Source organism: Cucumis sativus, chromosome 3 (assembly GCF_000004075.3).
Source record: "Cucumis sativus cultivar 9930 chromosome 3, Cucumber_9930_V3, whole genome shotgun sequence".
Lineage (NCBI taxonomy): Eukaryota > Viridiplantae > Streptophyta > Magnoliopsida > Cucurbitales > Cucurbitaceae > Cucumis > Cucumis sativus.
In genome coordinates this window covers 10,974,958-10,997,951 of record NC_026657.2, presented here as the reverse complement: position 1 = coordinate 10,997,951, position 22,994 = coordinate 10,974,958, and the positions used below count along the sequence as shown (strand labels likewise).

General features: G+C 30.2%; 3 protein-coding genes across 3 annotated transcripts; 1 reads left to right on the top strand and 2 right to left on the bottom strand.

Moving 5' to 3' along the window:
• Window positions 1–3,329, bottom strand: LOC101206346 (dynein light chain 1, cytoplasmic). The gene is made up of 4 exons (XM_004134173.3): window positions 2,948–3,329; window positions 2,766–2,871; window positions 880–1,003; window positions 1–239 (listed from the first exon to the last, which is right to left on the bottom strand). The coding sequence occupies exons 1-3, from the start codon at window positions 3,119–3,121 to the stop codon at window positions 921–923; spliced, it is 363 nt and encodes a 120-aa protein (XP_004134221.1). The 5' UTR covers window positions 3,122–3,329; the 3' UTR covers window positions 1–239; window positions 880–920.
• A 6,393-nt stretch (window positions 3,330–9,722) lies between these two features.
• On the top strand, window positions 9,723–13,590 carry LOC101206107 (bidirectional sugar transporter SWEET17). The gene is made up of 6 exons (XM_004134172.3): window positions 9,723–9,845; window positions 9,959–9,995; window positions 10,080–10,290; window positions 10,416–10,577; window positions 12,811–12,930; window positions 13,189–13,590. Exons 1-6 carry the CDS (start codon window positions 9,812–9,814, stop codon window positions 13,357–13,359), a joined length of 735 nt encoding a protein of 244 aa, XP_004134220.1. The 5' UTR covers window positions 9,723–9,811; the 3' UTR covers window positions 13,360–13,590.
• A 1,338-nt stretch (window positions 13,591–14,928) lies between these two features.
• Window positions 14,929–16,656, bottom strand: LOC101205873 (uncharacterized protein DDB_G0271670). The gene has a single exon (XM_004134171.3). The coding sequence runs from the start codon at window positions 16,414–16,416 to the stop codon at window positions 15,259–15,261; it is 1,158 nt and encodes a 385-aa protein (XP_004134219.3). The 5' UTR covers window positions 16,417–16,656; the 3' UTR covers window positions 14,929–15,258.
• Window positions 16,657–22,994: the final 6,338 nt, after the last annotated feature.

The window sequence follows — 22,994 nt, the reverse complement described above, 5'->3', positions numbered from 1 at the left end:
GAAGAAAAAAAAATAGCTGTTTTCAAAGTTAATTATTTGAATAACAACATTTGTCAAACAAGCAAACAAACATGCCTTTACCAAATTAAGCAAAACTGAAAATATAAAACAAAAATTCAAGACTACAGATCCTTGTATTAATATTACAACACACTCATGACTCAACCATAATTTTCAAGAACAAAGGCCCCAAAATTCCTCCCCTGCCTAAGAAAGTTGAGGGTAGGGGTGCTGCTAAGCTGTGTAAAAGAGCAAACCATTACATGAAATTATAAAGAAATAATAAATCAAATCAACACAAAAAATCTCATTTCTCTACTACTAAAGATTACTCGCCATCACCTTTAACTCCTTCCTTTATTCAGCAACAGTACAAAAATTCTTTCTTCTTTCAAAATTCCAGTCTGTTTCACCCCTTTTTATTACACCCTATCTTCTATCTTTGTAATGTACTTGTTCTACTTCACTACTGCATTTACTCTTCTAAACCGAAACAACTTCCAACGCAGCATTTGAAAATTGAACCACAAAAGAAAAACCACCATAAACTCATCTATCAAGAAGTAATGACAAATTTTCAAACGACATTGACCATTTGGCCAATGACCACACCATTTTCTTTTTCTTTTTGAAGCTTTTACTGCACCCTTTTGTTTTAATGATATTGACAAAGAGGCCCTTTTTTGAGACATTATGTGTATGGCATATCGCATTTCTTGTTTCACCATTTAATCTACTCCCCCAGTGATATATATATATATATATATATAACAGTTATAATATAGAAAATGCTACACCAGGTGATTTACTTACATACACTGGCAGACTAGATTATACATACAAGAAATAGTTGTAGTAGCATCATTATCGCAAGCTTACCGTAGTTGCTGGTGGCATCTTTTTCAAGGGGACAACAATCCTCAACCAGATTTGAAAAGTAGAATTGCTTTTTGATCGAGGTAGAAGTAAACAAAATGGTTTGTTTCGTGTGTTACATAAGATCCTGAAACAGAAATAAGAGAATTGAATCATACTTGATCTTAATTTAATGCAGGAAAATGAACTAACACAAGTCGGACCCTGAATAAAGTTCAATGATAAAAAAATAAGGCAATCCACTGCAACATTCAGGGATAAGGAAGCATAAATTTTAGAAGTGTCCCAAATTTTTACTCTGAAGCCAGCAACTAGAATAATAATTTTTTTTCATCTGCTAATATAATGACTACGAGAACTTGCATTTTTTAACGGCTAGGACGAAGAAACTATATGGAATGGGATCATTAGTACCACGAGGTTCTTCCAAGGACTGGGATGAATGGATTGGCCATATAAATGAAAATTTGTGGCTCTAATGGAAACCACGAGCAACAGGACTACCCACTTGCAAGTTACATGCCAACTTGAGGTCAAACCATTTGGTGTTCATCTCTGAATCTTAGAATATAAAGAGTTACTTATTAAAAGTTTATACTAGCAAGACTCTCTCTGTCAATGTAGGTGTGATCACTGATCACAACCTTTTATTATTTGCCTATAAGAATTGTTTTTTCCCTAACAGCAGAAGAAAAATAGAAGTTGTAGATCATCTCCCAGTATCTCGTCAAGCAATCATTTACATCCCATAAATACCAAGAACTGAACATTAGATACTCAAATTAAACATGAAACAGTCTATTTTGGTTCTGACCTTTCATCATGCAATTGCAAACAGAACCATACAGATATGAGATTGGATCATGTTCAGCAAAAGTTGCTCAAGAGACAATATCACAGTGAAGTCAGCTTTAGTTTAGAACTGGCCGACCACATTGCAAAATAAATTTGAACTACGGTTGAACTCTGACTAGCAAAACCAAGTCAAATTCTGCTTAGTGCTACAGCCTGGTATTTTTCTTAGAAAAAAGAGACAACTGACAATGGGAAGAATTGAATATTGATAACCAATTTCCCTCTGTCCCATTCAACTTGCATGGTTCCAGAACTGTTGGAATGCCTTAAATTGACACAACCAAGTCGGGGCGAAACTAACTTGAATTTGCATTTGCTATATTTACTTTTTTATACTTTTGACCCTAAGCTACATTAACACTTGTAACCTTAGAACCGCATGTGATCTATATTCTAAATTTTCTCAGTAATCAAGTTGTTCTCTTCCTCTGCCGAACCATGTAAATCTATGCTCGATTCTCTTTTCTGTTTTCCTCAGTTGCTGATTCCATAACATGAACGATCCTATCACACTATGTTCGTTGATCTTGTCATCAAAACCAGATTGGGAGCCCCCCCACCCCAAATTGCTGAGAATTAGCTAACAGATTCAATATAGACCAAGGCGATGGACCAAATGGAGTTAAAGCTCTCAACTAGATTTCACTTACCTAGTGACGCAAGTAGAAGAACATATGTAATTTCAATTTACTAACACACTAATGGGCTAAAACTGCCTATGCAGACAAATCTTGTTTCTGCTTAGTGGTAGAGCCTGAAAGAATAACCAAGCTAACGGTATCAGAATCCCGAAGAAAAACATCCTACTCCAATCTCCATGTAATTGTTCACCCGGGAAAAAAATAAAAATAAAAAAACAAAAAAAACAAACAGCTAGATCTCAATTTCCGTAGATTGAAGTTGAATTAAGAGAAGCATTTCCAAAGAGAGCGTAAAGTTAGAGAAATGAACAGAGGTTCAGTACATCAGAGTGAAAGAAAGCGAAAATGAAGCAGGAAGGTAAGGAAATAGAGATAAAGAGTGAAAGAAGGTACCAAAATTACGACCGACGATGCAATGCCAGGTGGGTCCATGATTCTTATCAAACTCTTTCTTTATCTGTTCGGCAATATCCTTCTCAACGGAATGTTTCTCAAATGCCTAAAAACGAAAGAGATTATGAAGGAATGAAAAGAAAAAATAAAGAGAAGAAGAAGAGTGAGGTAGAAGCACTGACGGCTATGGCAGTGTCAATAGCCTCCTTCTGCATGTCAGTGAACATATCGGCGCTCTTGATGACGATTTTCTTGGAGAGGGGAGCGGGAGATGAGGGTTTGCGATCATCTGTAGATTCAAGCTTGACAATTGGAGGTGGAGGATGATTGGTGGGGCGGCGAGAATCTTGGTTCATGATTTAGATGGAGTTTAGGGAGAGAATATTGGTTGGTGTACGTGGGTAAGAGATGAAGGAGAAGAGGGAGTGAGAGAGAAGAAGGGGATATCGCTCTCAACCACTATCACTCTGCCGTCTCTTCCGTAAGATTCCCGTCGCCCAGTCGTCCTCTCTACCCGCCCTCCCTCCTATTCCATTTTTCTTTTCTTTTCTTTTCTTTTCTTAAAAAATATATTCTCGTGATTTTCCACATCATCTTTTTTTTTTTCATTATTAGAATCCCTTTTTTTTCTTCTTCTTCTTTTTATCTGAAAAAATATCAATTTAGACGTTATAATATGGTGTGAATTAAATTCCTTGACAAATGCAGAGAGGGATATGGTGAAAAATCTAAACTCCAAAAAGTTAGAGAATGAGATCCCCAGACCCCATCCATTTGCGCAAAAGTTTTCTTCTTTCTAGCTGTGAGCCTAAAACACAACAAATTTTGTGGTCAATTCACATTGTATCATATAAGAAAACAAATGTAACACTTAGAGAAGCCCGAAATTTGGGATTTAAAGACACAATGCCTTTGAACATAATTTTTTTTATGAGCTGTGGTCATGGAATTTGGAATACTAAATGGAATCTCAATTGGGCTTCTAAATCTTAGTTTGGGCTTCAACTCTCTCGGCTTCTACCATTATAATTTATGCTCTTTTTCTAGATGCAATCTCCAGTCTAAAATTTTTAGCTAATTGCTATCTTAATTCTTATCTCTTTGGTTTGGTTGTTATATATCACGGCCTTGCAGGTATGTTATCTTAACTCTTTGTTTACCTCAACTTCTAAGTCTTCTGTATCTTCCTTCATTTTGAATGTTAACGTTCTGAACCACTTTAAACTTCTATTTGAAAACAAACTGAGTGATTAGTCATGCAAGTTTTAACTTGTTTTGAGAGTTAAAGTACCACTTATATCATTTTTAGAGATTTTGTAGTTAGTTTTGAGTTAGAAAGATATACTGAGACATTTGTAATTTTGTTTTGAGAGATAAAGTGCTACTTCAACACTTTTTTTAACTTAAAATGTCATTTTAAACTCTTTTTAAAAAAATTATGGTTCATTTTGAGTTATGAAGTACACTTTTGACAGGTTGTTTTGAGATTTAAGACACTTAGTAGGTGACTTTCCGTTAGCTTTTAATTTCAAAGTCACACTTGAATAGTTTTAATTAATTTTCAGTTTGTTGCGTTGATTTCTTCCTTTGCTAATTCTCATGGAAATGGAAAAAGGGGTAAGAATTTTGTGGAAAGGGTGAAACTTAGCTAGACATATTTCTTCAACTTTCTATACTATTTTCAAATTCAAATTTTGTTGAGTTTATAATTATTGTCCTATAGTCTTCCTATTGAGGTGTGTATAGTTTACATTGAGTTCTATTTTAGCAATATTAACGACACTTTTTAGGATGTATCATTAAATGTCCTATATTTACCCGAGCTTCAAAAACGCAAAATATATAACGCATATTTAGTATCGTTAACTTTCAATTTTCTAAATTTATAAGATTCAAAAAGTATATGATATATATTTTTTAAAATTTTAGACCCAAAAGTTGAGTTGTTTCATACGACTCTCTCAATTATTTTTTCCTCGAACCAACTTTTAAACTAACAAATCATGCTAAATAATTTTTTTTATTTTATTTTTGAAAACAAGTGATGCTATCTTAAATCCTTTTGAATGCCTTTAATTAGAATATTATATATATATATATATATATATACACAATATTTTCTAGCAATAAAGATGATGAATATTGAAATTCAATAATAAATCTGCATGTTTACCATTTAACTTTTTTCTTTCAACTTGTTTAGTATTTTAAAGTATTTTATGAAACTTTCATCATTTATAAAAGAACTGGACGATGACTAATTTGTTTAAAACTTTTTTTTTTTTTGTTATTTTACAACTTTTACCTTTTCACAAAATTCTTCTTCTGTTCGAATTTAAAATCTACTACATTTACAAATTATAATACTAATAGTAATTAATAATTAGGTTAATGTGAACATGCATAATATTTTCAAATATTTTCAAATTGTTACTAATTGATGCATGATGAAACTCAATCAGTATTCTAATTTTAAAAGTACGATGACGGATAGATGTAATTTTAAAGTTGGTAAAAAATCGTAACAAATTAACGATAGTTAATTAAATTGTTACTTTCATAAAAAAAAAAAGTATCAAGGACTAAAATCTATGAATTTTGGACCAAATTAAGCATATGTTTTTAGCTCAATTTGACTTAAAGACTAAATCTTAATACCAAATTTGTTCAAATTATTTTATTTTATTCAATAGTCGGGAGAAAAGTAATTGAAAAATTAACTAATTATATCTCCAATTTGAATTTGAGACCTTTAATAAGTCTTGAATTCAAAAATCATTTATAATTTTGTTGTTCATTTGATGAGTGATGTGACAATTTGTGATAATCGATTCAACATATTTTATTCTATCAAAACCTATTAAACATGAAATTCAAAATTTAATCTTGTATTGAACTCAAATTCTGATAAGTTCAAAATTTGAAAGTATATATATTAGACACATTACAAACAATTTTACAACCTTCCTAGTAACTTACTTGATATTTTAAAATTCAATAACCTATTAGTTCTAAAAGATGTCAAAGCAAACATGACTCAATTGACATATTAATATGATTAATGTGTGCAAAACTTAGCTACACTACAACTCGACAACAATTGACATGATATTTCATTCTAACAATGAGAGGTTTAATTCATATATTTAACAATCATTGTACTAAAAAACTTAGCAACAACAAAAAATATATGATTATTTAAAATTCAACATTTTCTTATAAAACAAACTATTTGCTAATGTCAAAATCAAAATTAAACTTAGGATCAAATTTGACATAATTTAACCTACAAAACACATCTTAAAAAATAGGATACGAATAGATTGTATACATATATATATATGTATGTATATATTTTCTCGAAGAACAGATTGCATTTAATATTAATATAAGAATTAAAAAATACAATTAATTATGGAGATCGTATCTTTTTTATTATAGATATATATATATCATTTTCTATTTGATTGGGTATAAGCAGTTTGTTCATATGTAAACGAAAAAAAAAAAAATCCTCAACTTGCAATCGTAGTTTTAGATCCACTTTTGCTGGACTCAAAATAAATTAATGGTTTCAATTATATATTTCAAAAACAAAAAACAAAAAAATAATAATTAAAAACGGCAGTTTGTATGATTAAATTATAAATTTACTTTCTATCATTTTTAAATAGATATATATAGTTTAAGTTCATAAATAGTACGTATCTGAGTATGAAATAATAGATATTAAAATTTAATTATAAACAACAATAACAAAACTGAATAATTTTCTAAATTGTAGGGATTGATTTTATGATTAAACCAAAATGAGTGTAAAGAAAGGTAAGTTGCATTATTAATTATAAATAATAATAATGTAAAAAATGTAGCACGTGATAAATATTAAATCCAAAGAGAATGACGAATGTGAAAGTGAAAGGGATGCGAATAAACAGTAGTTGCAACTTCTTGTTGGGTCATTACAATTTACACGGACACCTCCCAACCCACGCCTTTTACTTTTTTATTTCCCTCTATATTTTCTTTTAAATCTTTTTATAATTGTTTTTTAATATATTAAAATAAACTAAATTATTTACCAAATATCATAATATAAACAATTTGTTAATATAGAATTTAGTTATTGAGATGGTAAAATAAAAAAATATCAACTGAGTTATAGTTAGAATTTATGAAATTGAAAGTTTGTGTTTAATCCAATAATTTAATTTTGTCTCAGTTAGGTCAAAGTTTTAAAATTTTAAATGACTTATAAAACATTTATTTAAATTTTTATTAATAAGATTTAGTTTAATAGTATTGACATGACTTTCGTAAATAGACATTTTGAAACTCATGTTACTAATATAAGAAAATTGAAATTTATAAGCAAAAGAGAGTTATGAAGAGATTAGAGGTCATTTGACATTGCGTCGTTCTAGATATATATATATATATATATATGTTATTTCAATGGCTTGGCACGAATGCTCAACTCCTAAAAAGGATTATTGTTACTTAGAAAATTTAATTCCACTTTTACCTTTTCTCTTGTTTTTATATTTACATAAATAATTTTAAAATTATAAACCCGTGGTTATTGAATTTTAGTTTTTGAAAATTAAAGTATTTAAATATTTATTCTCACACATAAATGGTTTTATTTTGCAATTTGCTTTATCCTTATTTTAAACTTATATTCGTGTTTTTTCTTTCATTAATTTTAAATGGGTAGAGAATTACATTTAAAGTCAATATAAGGCTAGTTCTTAGTTTGTAAAACTAAGATTAATAAATATGTTAAGTTTGATAAAGTGTCTTAAAATGCCTAAACACGGTGTTGGGAAAAGAAAAGAAAAACTAAAATTAACTTTATTTTTATCAATTATTTACTCATCATCACTATTTCTTTTCTATATAAAAATAATGGCGTTGTTGTCCAATTTGAAGTTTAAATCGAGTGGTTGATCCAAAAGCCAAGTCGCAAAAACGTGGCCATTTTGGGCTCCATAAGATATTTCCTTTTCAATAATATCCTCCACAAATTTCAATCATATCTTTTTTATTTTATATTATAAAAAACAAAATTAGAGACAAGAACTTAATGCTTCATCTATTAAATTCTGTAATTGTCTATGTAGTTGTTATCAACTTATCATTTACAATAAGTGGGCTATATATATAACCTTATAATATAATCAAATTTGCCAATCATTCATAAATGTTGATAATTAGTGAACAAAACTTAATTAATAAAAAAATATATTTTATTAAATTAAAAAAATCAACAAATTGTTTGACTATATATTACGCAATTCTTGGGTTGGCAAGAATTATTAACGTTTCATAGTGTAGAATTAGATTGTTCGAACATCATCCCAAAAATATTATATATATGTGTGTGGATTATAATAAAACATAGGATTTCAATTATTCTGTATATATTTTATATTATATTAAAAAAAAATCTAAACACCTCTCTGGAAATAAATTACTTAAATCTTAATTAATCTAAAACGTTTAAATTGAATTTGTAAATTTAAATGGTATACGTGTGAGGATTTAATTTTTGTTATTTGTAAGTTTATTTTTTTGTTGCGGTAAGTTTGAGAATTTAATTTGAATGATTATATTTTTTTTCATTTCAATGAAGGATTGTTTTTCTTTTATTGTTAATTTATTAATGTTTTTGAAGAATGAAGACATAAAATGCTGAAATTGGGAGAGGTAATGAAGCGTTGGAGGCTGGAGAGGGTCAATCTATTGCGTCAAATTAAAGTCCAATCGCATGGGGCCGTACAGAAATTGTCTAAAGTGTTGGGGACCTTTCTTTCGTCTTTTTGCTACACTCGGGGACCCGTACTCTCCATATAGATTAAAGGGACAACCGGACAACACTTCAGCTAATAGGCTAGCCTTCAAAACTCAATCATTCAAAAGTTTTCATTTTTCTTTTCCATTTAAATTTTACAATTTCAATATATATTGAACTACTGTAATATATAATATATAGTAAAGTCTACAAAAATATTTATAAAATATAATAAAATATTTTATTTGTTATATATAAAACAATTTTAAGAGTTATTTGAAAATATTATAAATAATGTTAACAATATTTATAAAAAAAACTTTCTTCTTCTTTTTTTTTTTTAATCAAAACTTTGATTAGTAGGTTACATGCCAATAATTGATTAAAGAAATTTATTTATAATTTGAATACAATAAATAATCATAAACGTTTTAGTTAATATTATTAAGAAAGATAAGTCAATTAAGTTTAATTAAAATTCCACGGCTGCCCAACACTACAATTTTATTAATGTTGTATTCACGTACAAGCAAACAAAATATATGAAGTATTCCAGTCAAGCAAATCAAATCGTACAAAATTAAGCTAATAAAATCATCACCACTAAGGATTAACGAGCTAAGTTATTTATTTTTATTTTAATTAATGATCAACTATGAATTTTAACCTCCAGTCATTTATTAGTAATGTACAATAAAGATTCTAATAGCATCAAGTTTTAAGAAAATAGGACAAAGTAGCATATGTTACCTATTACCTATTGTATAATTTAATTTGGTATTTACTCCAACTTCACCATACTATTTAATTGGATTACAACATAAGTACGAGTAAAGTAGAGAGAATGAAAATAGAAATGCAAATGGTATTTAATTTCACTTTTTTGTTTTAAGTCAAGTTGAGATTCGAAATAAAAACTAAGTCATTTTTGCGTAATTTATAATGAAGAACAATTTTCTTTTACAATATAGTATTATATATATAATTAAAGAATATGAAAGGGGGAAAATAGAGGAATGAGAAATATCTGATGAATGATATGGCTGAGATTTATTGGGATGATAATGGTAACATAGACGACACCAATAACAGGTGTAGGTATTTATGACACGTGCTTCAAAACTTTCTATTTCAACTTTCAAATAAATGTATTATTTTAAATTTCACAATAAATAAATAAAAGTATGAAGGACCAAAAATACAACTTATTAAAGCCAACCACAATCATTTCTTCTTTCTTCAACCAACAACTATGGCGGAGCTCAGCTTCTTCGTCGGCGTAATAGGTCACCCATCTCTTCCCCTCTCTCTTTCTCTCGTTCTTTCTCTTTCTTTATTCAGCATTGGTGAACAATCTGATAATCGAGTTACTTAATTATTTTCTTTCGAACTTGAACAGGAAACATTATCTCCGTCCTCATGTTCCTTTCTCCGGCGTAAGTTTTAAGAAACTTTCTGGACTTGAATTGAGAGATTTTTCAGTTTTTTATTCATGAATCGTGTTAAACGGATTGTTGCAGGGGAACATTCCGGCGGATTATAAGGAACAAATCGACGGAAGAGTTCGAGAGCTTTCCGTATGTATGTACATGGCTGAACTCCTCTCTCTGGACTTACTATGGAATTATCAAGCCTGGCGCCTACCTTGTCGCTACTATTAATTCCTTCGGCGTCGTTGTACAGTCATTTTTCCTCGGTGTTTTCCTGATTTACGCACCTTCGTTAATGAAGGTAAGTACGTAGTTTGAATTAAACATATATAATCTGTGTGGGATTAAGAGTGTGATTGGGGAAGAACGTAATTGACCGGAGATGGATTATTTGAATGCGATATGTGTGTGTGTGTGTGTGTGCAGGCGAAAACAGGGATTATGGTAGGGATTTTGGATATCGGAATGTTGACGGCGGCGATTGTGGTGAGTGAATTGGTATTGGAAGGGGAAAAGCGTATTGAAGCTCTAGGGTTTGTTTGTGCGGGTTTGAATATCATGATGTACGCTTCGCCGCTCTCCGTCATGGTAATAACGTGCACTTTCACCTTCTCTCCTTTTCAAATATCGTTATCTTTCTTTCTCTCTTCTTTTTTTTTCTTTTTCTTTTCTTTCCTTTTTGGGTAAGCGAAAAGACTTTTTCAAAAATAAAAGAAAATTGACAATACTTACATTCCACAAAACAAAATTCATCATTGCATAAAATAATTGTAAACAGCTAATTTTAAAATGTCAAAGAAAATAAATACTTCTAACTTTTTTTAGTTTAAAAAAACTTAAATTAATATTCTTAAATCGTCTAAAAATGATAAAATTGTAGTATTAAAATTGTACCACGAACCTTAAAATAATTATAAAACTAAGAGTCATACACACAAAAAATTAAATTTAATACACGTTTATATATGTTTGAGAGTGTAATTTTAAGTTTTAAAATTTGAAAGTCTACGTTTTTTATTTTTTTTATTGGGGAGTGAATCATCTAATAATTGAAAAGCACTGTTACATATATATATTTAATTGATGATAAAAATCCAGTGGCTCCAAATCTTTTGATATGAAATGAGATGATGAGGGAGTAGGTTTTGGTAGGACCCATTGATAGTTGGCCGTATACTATACGGTATTATTTTTCTTTCCCCTAAAATTAAAAGCTCCAAAACCCCCCATCGCCTCACGTCCACCATTTTCTTTACTATATTTTTTCTATTTTTTTAAAAAAACTCATTTATTTTATTTATTTATATTTATATTTTTTTGCAATTTTTTTCTTTTTCCCATTAAATTTCACACGCTTTTAATTCTTTTAATCATACCACAAAGTCAAATGGTTGTTAGAATTTTGAATTATAGAAAACTATATAATATACATGTATTCTTCAGGCGATGGGACTTTTATTATTTATTTTTACGACTCACGTCCAAGCACGTTTGTAAACCAAAATATTTATGCTTTATTTATTGGGTTCTTTTTTTAAATCCCATAAAATAATATATGAATACCCTTTCCACTTTCCTTTTCTAATATAAAATTCAAATATCTTTAAGGTGTTTTAATCACTGCTTTTATCTTTTTCTTTCTTCTTCATCTTTTCTTCGAAATTTAATTGTTAAGATAAAATTAAAACCAATAGCCACAGATGGTTTAGTAACACCATAACAATTTGTTTTGTCCACTCTATAATATATGTGTGTGTGAATTAGTATCAATAACTATACATTTTGTTATATATGTTGAAGATACAATTATATAAGTTAGAAAGAGATGTGAGAGAGCTAAAATTTGAATGAAAGGGACAACTGGTAAGTTAAAAAGGAAAAAAGGGTCAAACTATTCAAGATTGTCATGAATTATGATTAACCGGTAGATCAATTCATTTCCCCTCTTATCTATGTATATATTAAAAAGTTACATTTTATCTTTAAACTTTAAAATTATTTCAAAATATATACATTTTATTGATAGACAAGATAAACATATGATTGACATCACCGTTAATGCTTATAAAACTTATTCCTTTAATTTCAGCATATCATGATTTTTTTTTTTTTTTTTTTGGCTTTTGTGAATTCAAATAGTAGAATAAAATCATGGTTACGATTTTGTTTAGGGAGAATTCTTGTAGAAAAAGAAATGTGAAACTATTTACAAAATATAATTAAAAAAATTCTAAAATGTAGTAAGGAGAATTTGATAACTTACTACCATTTGTGAATTGTTTTTGTTCTTTTTTTTGCCATATTTAAAAATTCTTATTTTTTTATCACCAAAAATATATTAAAGTTATCTTATATGATTGTACAATATAATTTTTAAAAAATTGTACATAACTGCGACGTCAGTCTAGAACAAAGATGCAATTGCATATGCTTTAATTTAATTTATATACACGTTAATTTCCATCTTATTTTAACAAAAAAAGAAAAAGAAAAAGAAAAACACCTTGAATAACATTTTTTGAACACGTTTCAAAATTGAAGAATAAAAATGGTAGTTTTCATAAGAGGATACAATTTAGATTGGGCTCAACGTAGGCCCATAAGATATTTTTGGTTATATGGTCATATGGAGCAATTTGATAAGTCAGAATAGACATGGCAGCTTGTACTTGTACATCACATCAACTAATATACAATATTGTGTTTTATTTATTTATATATATTAGAAACTTATATTTGTAGTAAAAACAATAATATTCTCATCGAACATATATAACTCAACTTATTAATATAATGTTGTTTGGATTTAATTCATTTGCAGAAAACGGTGATAAAGAGCAGGAGTGTAGAGTACATGCCTTTCATGCTATCACTTTTCTTTTCTCTAAATGGAGGAATTTGGACTTTCTATGCTTTTCTCGTCCACGATTGGTTTCTTGCGGTGAGCTCTTTAATCTAATTTTCACTAAACCTCTAAATTAAATGATTAACCATCTTCATTATTCTTAATTGTTAGGTCTATTTTTCCTCATTTTTGTTTAAATACACTCCTAGAATGGAACCCTACTCACATTTTTTCATGCGAGAAAATGTTTTTGTAATATAGAGAAGAAGAAAATAAGTCTATGATTCAAAATTAAAATTTACCCTATTTTATTTTGGTGTGGAATAATAATTGAGAAATATTGAATGCTTGCAGGTACCGAATGGAATGGGTTTAGGTTTGGGATTAATACAGCTTTTGCTATATGCAATTTACAGAAATGCCAGAAAGCCATTATTGCCATTAAACACTTCAATAATCACTTCGCAACAACAGCTCGATTCCCAAACCCAACCCCTCATTTCTTCTCCACATCCACAACCCTAATTTTGTTTCAATATATCTTATATATAAATCAATTTTATGTCTTTTTATCATCTTTTTCTTCCTTTATTATTCTTTAAATGAATTTGTGTGTGTTTTTTTAAAGGCTATAGATTTTCGTAGGACGTAGAATGATTGATCGAATGTATTTTGAGTTCTGATTTTAGAGATAATGAATTTATTTAATACTTATTTAAAAATACTTTTTGATTAAAAAAAATGCCATATTTTGTATATCATTTATGTGTACTCGTTGATTCATGACCCACTTATTATTTCGAGCATTAAAAACGCCACAATATAAACCACTAGATCTTTTGCTATTTACTCAATCATAAATAACATCTAAAATTTGATGCCATTCACGAGAAAAAAAAAATCATATTCAATATGCATATATATATTTATTACGTGGTAAATCAAACATCATGCCATTAGAAAAAAGAGTTTAGTTCAATAATCAATGCACTAGTAGCCTTTTTAAAATAATCTATGATTCAAATCTTCAACAAATTATATAATTATACTTAATGAGGAGGACGTACATGAAGATGAAGTCAAAAAAATTGTGTTTGGGCGTTTTCGAATAGTTAGGCACAAATTAAAAGGAAGCCAAATCAATTTTTAGCAGAGTACTGAAATAAATCCAAAGTTAGATGGATTAACAACACAATTATAAGAAATTAATGTTTTGATAAACTAAAATGTGTGGTTTGTTGAAGCAACTAATGCTCAGTACTAATCTTCAATTTTTCAAGGCTAAATCTTGTGAAACTTCGTACCAATTAGCATATCCAATAACTCACGAAAGCTCACTTCCAGTCAAGCTTTACAACACACCCTGAATACACCAAGACCCAACCTGTCCGACGTCTGAACCACACAAATTCTCATCGAACAAAACCAAACTATCGATTCCCAAGAATTATTGAGCGTTGAATGAAGAAGAGAGGATGGGAGTCCATAATAATAATAAGAAGATGAAGATGAAGAAGAAGAATAGAGCCCAGCCCAAGAAGTCCTCGAGATCCTCTTATTAGTTGAGTACTGTGCAGCATGTGACGCACGTGAGCATTGGAATCTATGGCTAATTTCTACTAAAATTCTATTCTATTTCTTTCTTAAACAGCAAATTTCTCAACTTTTTTTATAATCAACTTTTAACCAATTAACAAATTCAATAGATCCAATTTTTATGTTCTTCCTGTACTTAGCTAGATCCAAATTTTATGTTCTCACTACACCACCTCATAATGCATACACAAACCCAACCAACATTATTCCATGTTTCCCTAATTAAATTAATTCACCTCCACCCACTAAAGTTTTAACATCTAACATTGTTAGGTCTACAAAGAAATATGTATAGCACATTAAAAGAAATTAATTGTGAGGATGAAGGATTAAAGTTTCGACCCCCCCATTATTATCAAATTAGGCTTATTTTGACTTTCTTCTATAATCATTTGGAAAAATGAGAGTATGTAGATGGCAATTTGTGATAGAGGATTAAAATTTAAAGGTCCATTATATGAAAAAGACATTTAAACAAAAAATAAAAGAAATAGTGAATTAAGAAATAATAAATCTATGTTATTGATGGATGACCAAAAAGAATTATTTAATTTAGTGGATATTTAGTACATGAAAAAAAGAAAAGAAAAGAAAGGAAGGACCCACCGGTGATGCCCAGTGGACAAAATTCGAAAATACAGAAAGGAAACAATGAAGGTTGGGGAAAAGTTTTGAGTCTCTAAAGTCTCAATAACAACAACATGATTTACAATATCAACTGATAATTTTTTAAAAACAAATAGTAATAATAAGAAAAGATAATTAATTTCATGATTAACATGTAAATTAAAATTACTGCATCTTAGTTTTCGTTGTCCAATTTTTTGTTCAGATTCTTACAGCCAGCAATGAAGGAATGGCGTCTAAATTTGGAGTCGAATTTTTCTCCGATGATTCTCTTTTCCCTTCTGATGATGAAGACGATGGCTTCGTGAACGCTCTCATCGGACTAGCAAATGCCCACCCTTTGTTCTTGCTCCGCCCGGCCTGACCATACGTTGCCTGCTGGAATCTCCCTTCTTCGCCGGAGGATGATGATACCCAGTACGACGATGACGCTGATGACGAAGATGACGATGTCTGAATCATGAATCCGCCGAATATTCCACCACATTTCACCCGTTCTTTCAGGCAATCGTTGCCGTCCGGCACCGTGGCCACGGCGGTGGGGTTTATTTTGGGTTTTCCCTCTCTGTGAGATTCCACTCTTCGTAACGTACAGTCGCCGAAACCGGTGATTCTTTCGAAGAAGTCGCCGGAGAAACTCCGGCTGCCGCACCCGACGGATCTGGATCTTGAAACCTTCCGTTCAAACGACGAGACTGAAGCAGAAGCTTGACTACTGTACGGACTATCGTCTCCACCTCCGTCGTCGTCCTCCGCCGTGCCGGTGTTGCAGAAATCTTTAGATGTTTGCGTGCATTTTCCCTTCAGCTTCTCCGACGTCGCGGCGGTTGGTAAAGACGCGATCTTCGAACTTTCTCGCAAACCCCCATGATCGATTTTTCTCGTTGAATGGGATTTAGTAGAAAGATCAAACAGTGACCAAATCCATCCTCTGTTCTTAGGGCTGTAATCTTCAGCGTGATAAGGATCCAGAAATTTCCCTCTAGCCGGAGTGGTAGTGGATTTACTCCGGCGGAAACCTATCTCCGGCTGCTTCTTCTTCTTCTTCGACAGAAAGGGGATTCGAGTCCTCGCCGGCGCGGCGTGATCGTGGCAGTGATTTCTATTTTGAGGGGGAAATTGAAGAGAGGAAAGAGCAGAGTGACGGGCGGCGGCAAAATCAGATCTGAAAGAGGCAGAGGAAGAAGAAGAAGAAGAGGAAGGTGGAAGAGGAAGAGGGGAAGAAGAGACTAATTTGCCGAGCTTTTCTTGAAGACATAAAGCGCAGATCCCTCCTTGGTTGGTCCGATAAGGATGGTAAGTGCACTTCATACCGTCGTCCATGTCGTCGTCATCGGCGGCGTTGGGTATTTGGAGCATCGGTGGGAAGTGAAGAGAGAGGAATAGAAGACAAAAATGAAGTTGAGAATAAAAATGGAGAGAGGAGACAGAGTAGGATGAAGAAGACAGTCTGTGCTTTGGTTTCCTTCTCTTCTCCTTAACCTTTTTAATATATATTTATCCCTAATATTATTATATAGCTTTTTCTGTTTTTAAGAAATAAGAATGCAGCATCAACAATAGAGGAGATAACCCCCAAAGACCCACACTCCAGCCTTCTACTATCCAAACAAGCAATCAAAACATCATATACCCTCAACCTGGCTAAACTACAAATTCTTCAACATTTACAAAAACGGACAACTTCAAGAACAAAAACCAGAGATAGCATGTTATCAAACGATCCTACTCGTTTTTTATTTTAAATATCTTTTTCCAATATAGACTTCTCAATCTCAATATTTACTTCTCTTCTATTTACATCTTTATCTATCCATTTAACTCAATCTTGTTAACAAAATAGACCCCACACCTATTACCTAAAAGCTCTGAGTTAGTGCATGTAAAATCATGCAACACTACACTAACAAATAAGTGAAGGTCGTTTATAAAATAAACACAAATACAAAACAAAATGATCGCTCTAAGTAAAACCCACAAAATACATGTGTTTTATTGAATAGTTTATAGAAATTATCAAAAGTGAACTTAGAATACCAACTCTAATTGAGATTTACCATATTATATCTCTTGACTTTATATTTTAGTACGATAAAATTAAAATTATAATTTAGAACAATGCCTTCTAAACTTTGTTTAATATTATTTATAATTACAACCTACAATTAGCGTCATTCAAAACTAGAAGAATAGTTAAAATTACTTCCCTTTTTTTCATACAAATTTAATTAGGAGTAAGAACCTTTTGTACGTAAGACTTCCCGATTGATTTAATCTTTTGTCATTTAGTTCACTAAATGAATGACAGGCATTAATAAGTTTTTCTATATTGATTTTATAATATGGTCATAGCAGTTAATAATTATATTGATATATATTTGAAAAATGACAATACATAAGAAATAAATATAAGAAAATAATAAATTTGGCACATAAATTTGTTGAGATATAATATAAGCCAAAGAAAATCCCACGGATATGTAGAAAACATAATATTGGAAAAAAAAAAGAAAAAGAAATGGAAATTCAATAGAAGACATAAGTATGTCTTGGATAATATATATATATATAATTGTTTGAAAAGGGAGACATGACATGTTTTGGTTGATCTCTTCACTTCATCCAATTTAATACCAAACAAAATATTCACAATAACGTTTTAATTGTCTGATTGCATAACAATTTCCTTCTTAATTAATAAACTCTTTTCTTCGCAGCAATTAAATTTGACATTGATTTTTCTTTTCTTTTAAAACATTACCCACAATCCTTTTCGTTTTTATAATAAAAACTAAATGTTATTTTTGATTGAATTACCACGTCTAGATATTTATTGTTCGTGTTTCCATCCACATTTGTCACTTGTTTGACATGAAAGAAAAACGATATTAAATCATATAAAAATACAAAAAACATAAAATTTAACAATACAATATCACTAGTTCAAATACAATAATAAATAGTTTATTTAAAAATGATAAAGTGTGTTAAATTATTTTTGGTTTGATCCATTGGCATTGATATTTTGATGACTTGAAAATTATAAGGATAGAAAATCAGGATAGTATGGAGTGATTTGAGTTATATGAATGGTTGAGTGGGTTAAATTATCATAAAAAGTGATTCCTTCAAGTTTGCATGCAAAGATGACTGGATAACATTACAAATTCATATGGTTAATGATCAAGTAAAGTATATATTGTAAAAAAGTGATTGAATAATTATGGGTTGGGTGGTGAGACATATACGACCAACTCCACTATCCGAAATTGGTTCGGAGCAGAAATTTAATTGTATTTTTGTGTAAGGTTTGGATGCACTTCAATTTTGGCATTGTATTGTATTGTATTGTTATTGTGTTTTGGTGTATTGATGAAGACTCTGACATCCTCTCATAATTATTAATGCCACAATCTTCTTTGTCACGGACCTCATCCCCTTCCCTCTATTAGGGTTTCCCACCTTCCATTTATTTCTTCTCTCCTTTATTTGTTTATTTTTTTTATACATATTGTCTTTATACCTTCGGAAGACTAACTATTGTCTTATTCAAGTCATGCTATGAATGGTATGCCAATTCATCTATTCTCAATTTAATTCGAAAAATAACACTAACAAATAACTCTTTATGGAATAATATTCAACCATTTTGATCTTTTGAATTAGTAACTTCTTCCTTTTATTGTTTATATAATTTCATTACTTTATTGTTTATAAATTTCATTCTGCTATTTAAGGACGTACTATACCCACTGGTTTTCTTTTGGTTATTAATTTGCTTGAGTTTATGGTGGTTGGAGAAATTAAAACTTATAAAGTTAATGTGGTAGAAATTTTTTACTAGCAAGTTTGGGAAGCAGTATATTAGTTTCCTTTTAAAGTACAATCTTACAATGTGATCTTATTTCAATTTTTTTTTTTTAAAAAAGTTTAAAGACATGCTAAGAATGTGATCAAAGTTGTCAATTAGTTAGAAAAATAGATAATCATGATTAATGTAAATAATGAAAGACAATATCTCCAATAATACGAGGTGTTTTAGTAAATTCGAAAAAGAAAACTCTTGGTGAGATATCATATAGACCTATTGTTTTTATAGTTGTGGTCTAGACAAATTTGTGTATCGAAGAATAAATGAACTTTATAACTTGGAACCATTTGACATTGTGGATGAATCGCAATCAAATATAAAGTGCTTTGAACGATGATTCAATGCAATGAATATCCACACAAAATAACGTGTAGCATGTACACATTCAATTCAATATGCAACACATATTATAGTTCTTATTCATAGAATAAATTTTAGTTTTTTTTAATGCGAGTAAGATTTAAATTAAAATTGAATAAAGATAAAATACAAAAATAATATTTAAAAGTTGTTTATTTTAGAATAAAAATGATGTGAGATCCAGCTAGAAAATGGAAGAGTTAACATAAAGAAAACACAAAAACATCCGAACCCAACTAAAATAAATGGTGTAACAACTGTTTGACTGAATTGACGAAGGAAAGAGCGTGTATTTTGACTAAGTTTAGCACGTGGAGTCATGTGATTGGTTAAGGGTCTATTAGAAAATAATATGGTGGGCCGATTGAAACGACGTGGCAGTGGCAGAGGATCTTATCCGTGCATCTGCTTCCCCGTTCTTGTCACATCAGCCGTTGGATCCTTCAACCTCCGCACATGGGGGATCTTCCTTTCTCTTGTCTCCTTTCTTATTCTACGTCCTCAACGTACTTTCTCTTTTCTTCCTTTTTTTCTTTTCTTTTATTTGGATAAATGCTTTTCTTTATTATAAAATTATAATAAATAGCAGAAAAAATAATCTATTTCTAAATTTTAGCTAATAAAAAATATATATTCTTCTTTTATTTAATTTTTCTTTTAAATTAGGGTTGGATAAATTAAATCTTTAGTGTTCTTCAAATGTTTAATTGAAAATTTGAATATAAAAGTAGTTTAGTTTAATAACTTTCCTTAGTTTGGTGCTTTTATTAATATTTTAACAGATAAAATTATGTAGTATCAATTTTAAAACCGACATTTAGTAAGTTTACCAATTTATAATTTATTAATTATGTGATGTTTAAATACTTAAATTATCACAAGTAAACTAATTTAAAATATTTTATTAAGACTGCCTTTAAAATTATTCATGCATGCCACATGTGCGAACTTTTTCAAATGTCATATTGTTGCACAAATGGATCAGTAAATGTGATACATGAGTCATTTTCAAAAGAAATCTTAACGGTAGAATATGTTGCGTAGTATAAATTATGAAAAATACTTAAATACATTATATACATTATCTAATTTCGTACATCACACCAGATTGTCTATCAAAATTTGTGATGTGGTCAATCTTTATTGTTTGTTTTATAAAATATTTATTTATTTAGTTGATACAAATGATGAAAGATGGGAATGTAGAAAGATGTGTGCATTGAGATCGGGGCAAGGATGGTAAATCAATTATTTTTTTGGTAGGAATAAAAATAATGTTGTGTGGTGTTGTGGGTACTGTGGATGACGTCATAAACTTGAAAGAACGAGAGGCTGGATTTGGCCCAAATCCAGAGACAGCAACCGGTCAGTGTAGAAATGGGCCCATGGGGCATTCAACGCTGGGCCAGGCCTGCTTTGTTTCCTAATTTAGCCCAATCTACCAATGTATGTTTACTTAGGTACACATGCTCACCGGCTCCATCCCTATCTCATTTCATTATCTATTTCCCAACTTAAACTAACCCAAACCATCCATCCACGTCTTCAACTCTTCCTTTTTAAGTTATCTTATTAACTAGCGGTATTTTCGTCTTTTTACTATGAGTTCGTGACGTGGCATTTGGCTTTACTTCTAAAAGTATTTAAAAACTTTGCCATTGAGTTGTGTTTTCAACCTATATTGATTAGACTATGAATAAATTTGCTCCTGTTATTTCAAGTTTAGTGAAGAGTTACCATTCATATCTTATATTGTTTCACGTAGATCAACAACGTGTACGATATGATTTGATTATCTTGGACTAATGTATCTGTTCTTAAGAGAATATATTTTCAACTTAACTTTTTGAAATGTAATTGAAGTAATTTTGCTTTTGGATGGTGTGTTCCACACTTCAGGTTAGCTTTAAGTACTTTCTAAGCTATTTTGAAAGTTAAATATAATTTAATTAATCCTTTTGAGGGCCCAATTATCTATACCAAAAATCAAAATGTACTCACTTTGAGCTTAATGTAATACTCTAGACTTTATAATATGTCATTCTTTCTTTTTCCATATAAAATTTATCCAACGGCAACACATGCACCTACGAAAATAATAATCTTCTTTACCTCTCCATTCATTTATTGTAAATGCCCCACCCCTTTAAATGATTAATTATTGGTATTATCATACAAAATAAAGTGTATATATATAAAAATAAAGTGTATATATATAAAAATACATTACCATAATAACGTGAATATAACAAGTTATGGTTCAACGAGTACTCCCTTATCAAGAAAACTCCATCTTGCAACTTTTTGTATCCAACACGGATTTTTAAACTTCAAACAAGTGAATATAATTTCAATAAGTGTCACTTTTGAAATCATCAATTTTAAGTAGAGGAGTGAACTATTATAACTCACTTCATGTTTGAGAGACTCAAATTATGACCGTAAGTGTTTTCAACTATTAAATCCATGGTTGGCTACCATACTATTAATCGTAGGAAGCAAATAGAAAGATACAAAATGGGAGTGAGATGATCGTAAAGATGATAGGGATTAGAGAGTGGTTAGGGTTCAATATTTAAGTGGGAAAGAGGAGAAGTGTGGGGGCAAAATGTCACTTCCTCCAATACTAAAACCTCACAAATAAGGGTTTTTTTTCCCTCTCTTTTTCAATGCATGTGAGAGTTTGCAACATTAATTGGACCAACACATTATATCATTTTATTTTGCTCCCGTGACATTTTTGTGGCCCTCATCCTCTCATCTAATCTCCACCCTCCAATTTCAATCTCACCTTTTCTTTTTTCATTTTTCTCTCTCTCTTTTTTTCAAAAAATATTTAGCAATTTAATTGCAAGTTTTAAAATGATATATAATTAATTGTTTTTATATTGTTATTTTAAATATTGATATGATATTATAAATTAATGATTAAAGAAGCAGATGAAGAGATGATGGAAAGAGTAGAGAGAAAACATGTTACTATTATTTAATTTAAATGTCAAACAACGTTGATAACCTATCCTATCGTGCCAAGAAGTATGCTTGATTTCATGTTTGCCTAGGGTTGGTCTCGACCTACATCGAGGCTACTAGCTTCGACTTCACTCAAAGCCAACTTATTTTCTAGGTCAATGTCGGTTTTTAGTTGTTACTTTTGGTTTGTGACAATTTATCATTTATAAATGTCAATTATACCATTTGATCTAAAATCACTACAACAAAATCTAATTCTTAAAACTTAAAATTTAAAAATCTATCATTATAATTTTGAATTTTAAAGACCAATCATAATTAACCCTAGTTACTTTATTTAACCTACTAATGATTTTGCCTCTCTTAAGATTTAAAAGGTTAATCAAACCTTATTTGACACTCAAAGCCTTCTTACTACATTTTAAAGACAATATATTCAAAAACGTCATTCTCATATCTTTATTTCAAATATGGATAACAACCTTCTTCCTATTTCACCATTGTTTGGACATATCTTAAATAAATAGATATGTTGTTTGTATGGTAGATATTAAGACATCAATATTATTTAAATTGTGTTGTTAGTTCTCCAACTTGGTAGATATAATTAAAGATGGGTATGATAGATCAAAAAATTAAACTAACCTATCAAAATCGATCCGATCAACGGTGGTTGATTGGAGATAATGAGGGTTGAAGTAAGTTAGTGTAGGTTTGAGAAAAGTACAAATTG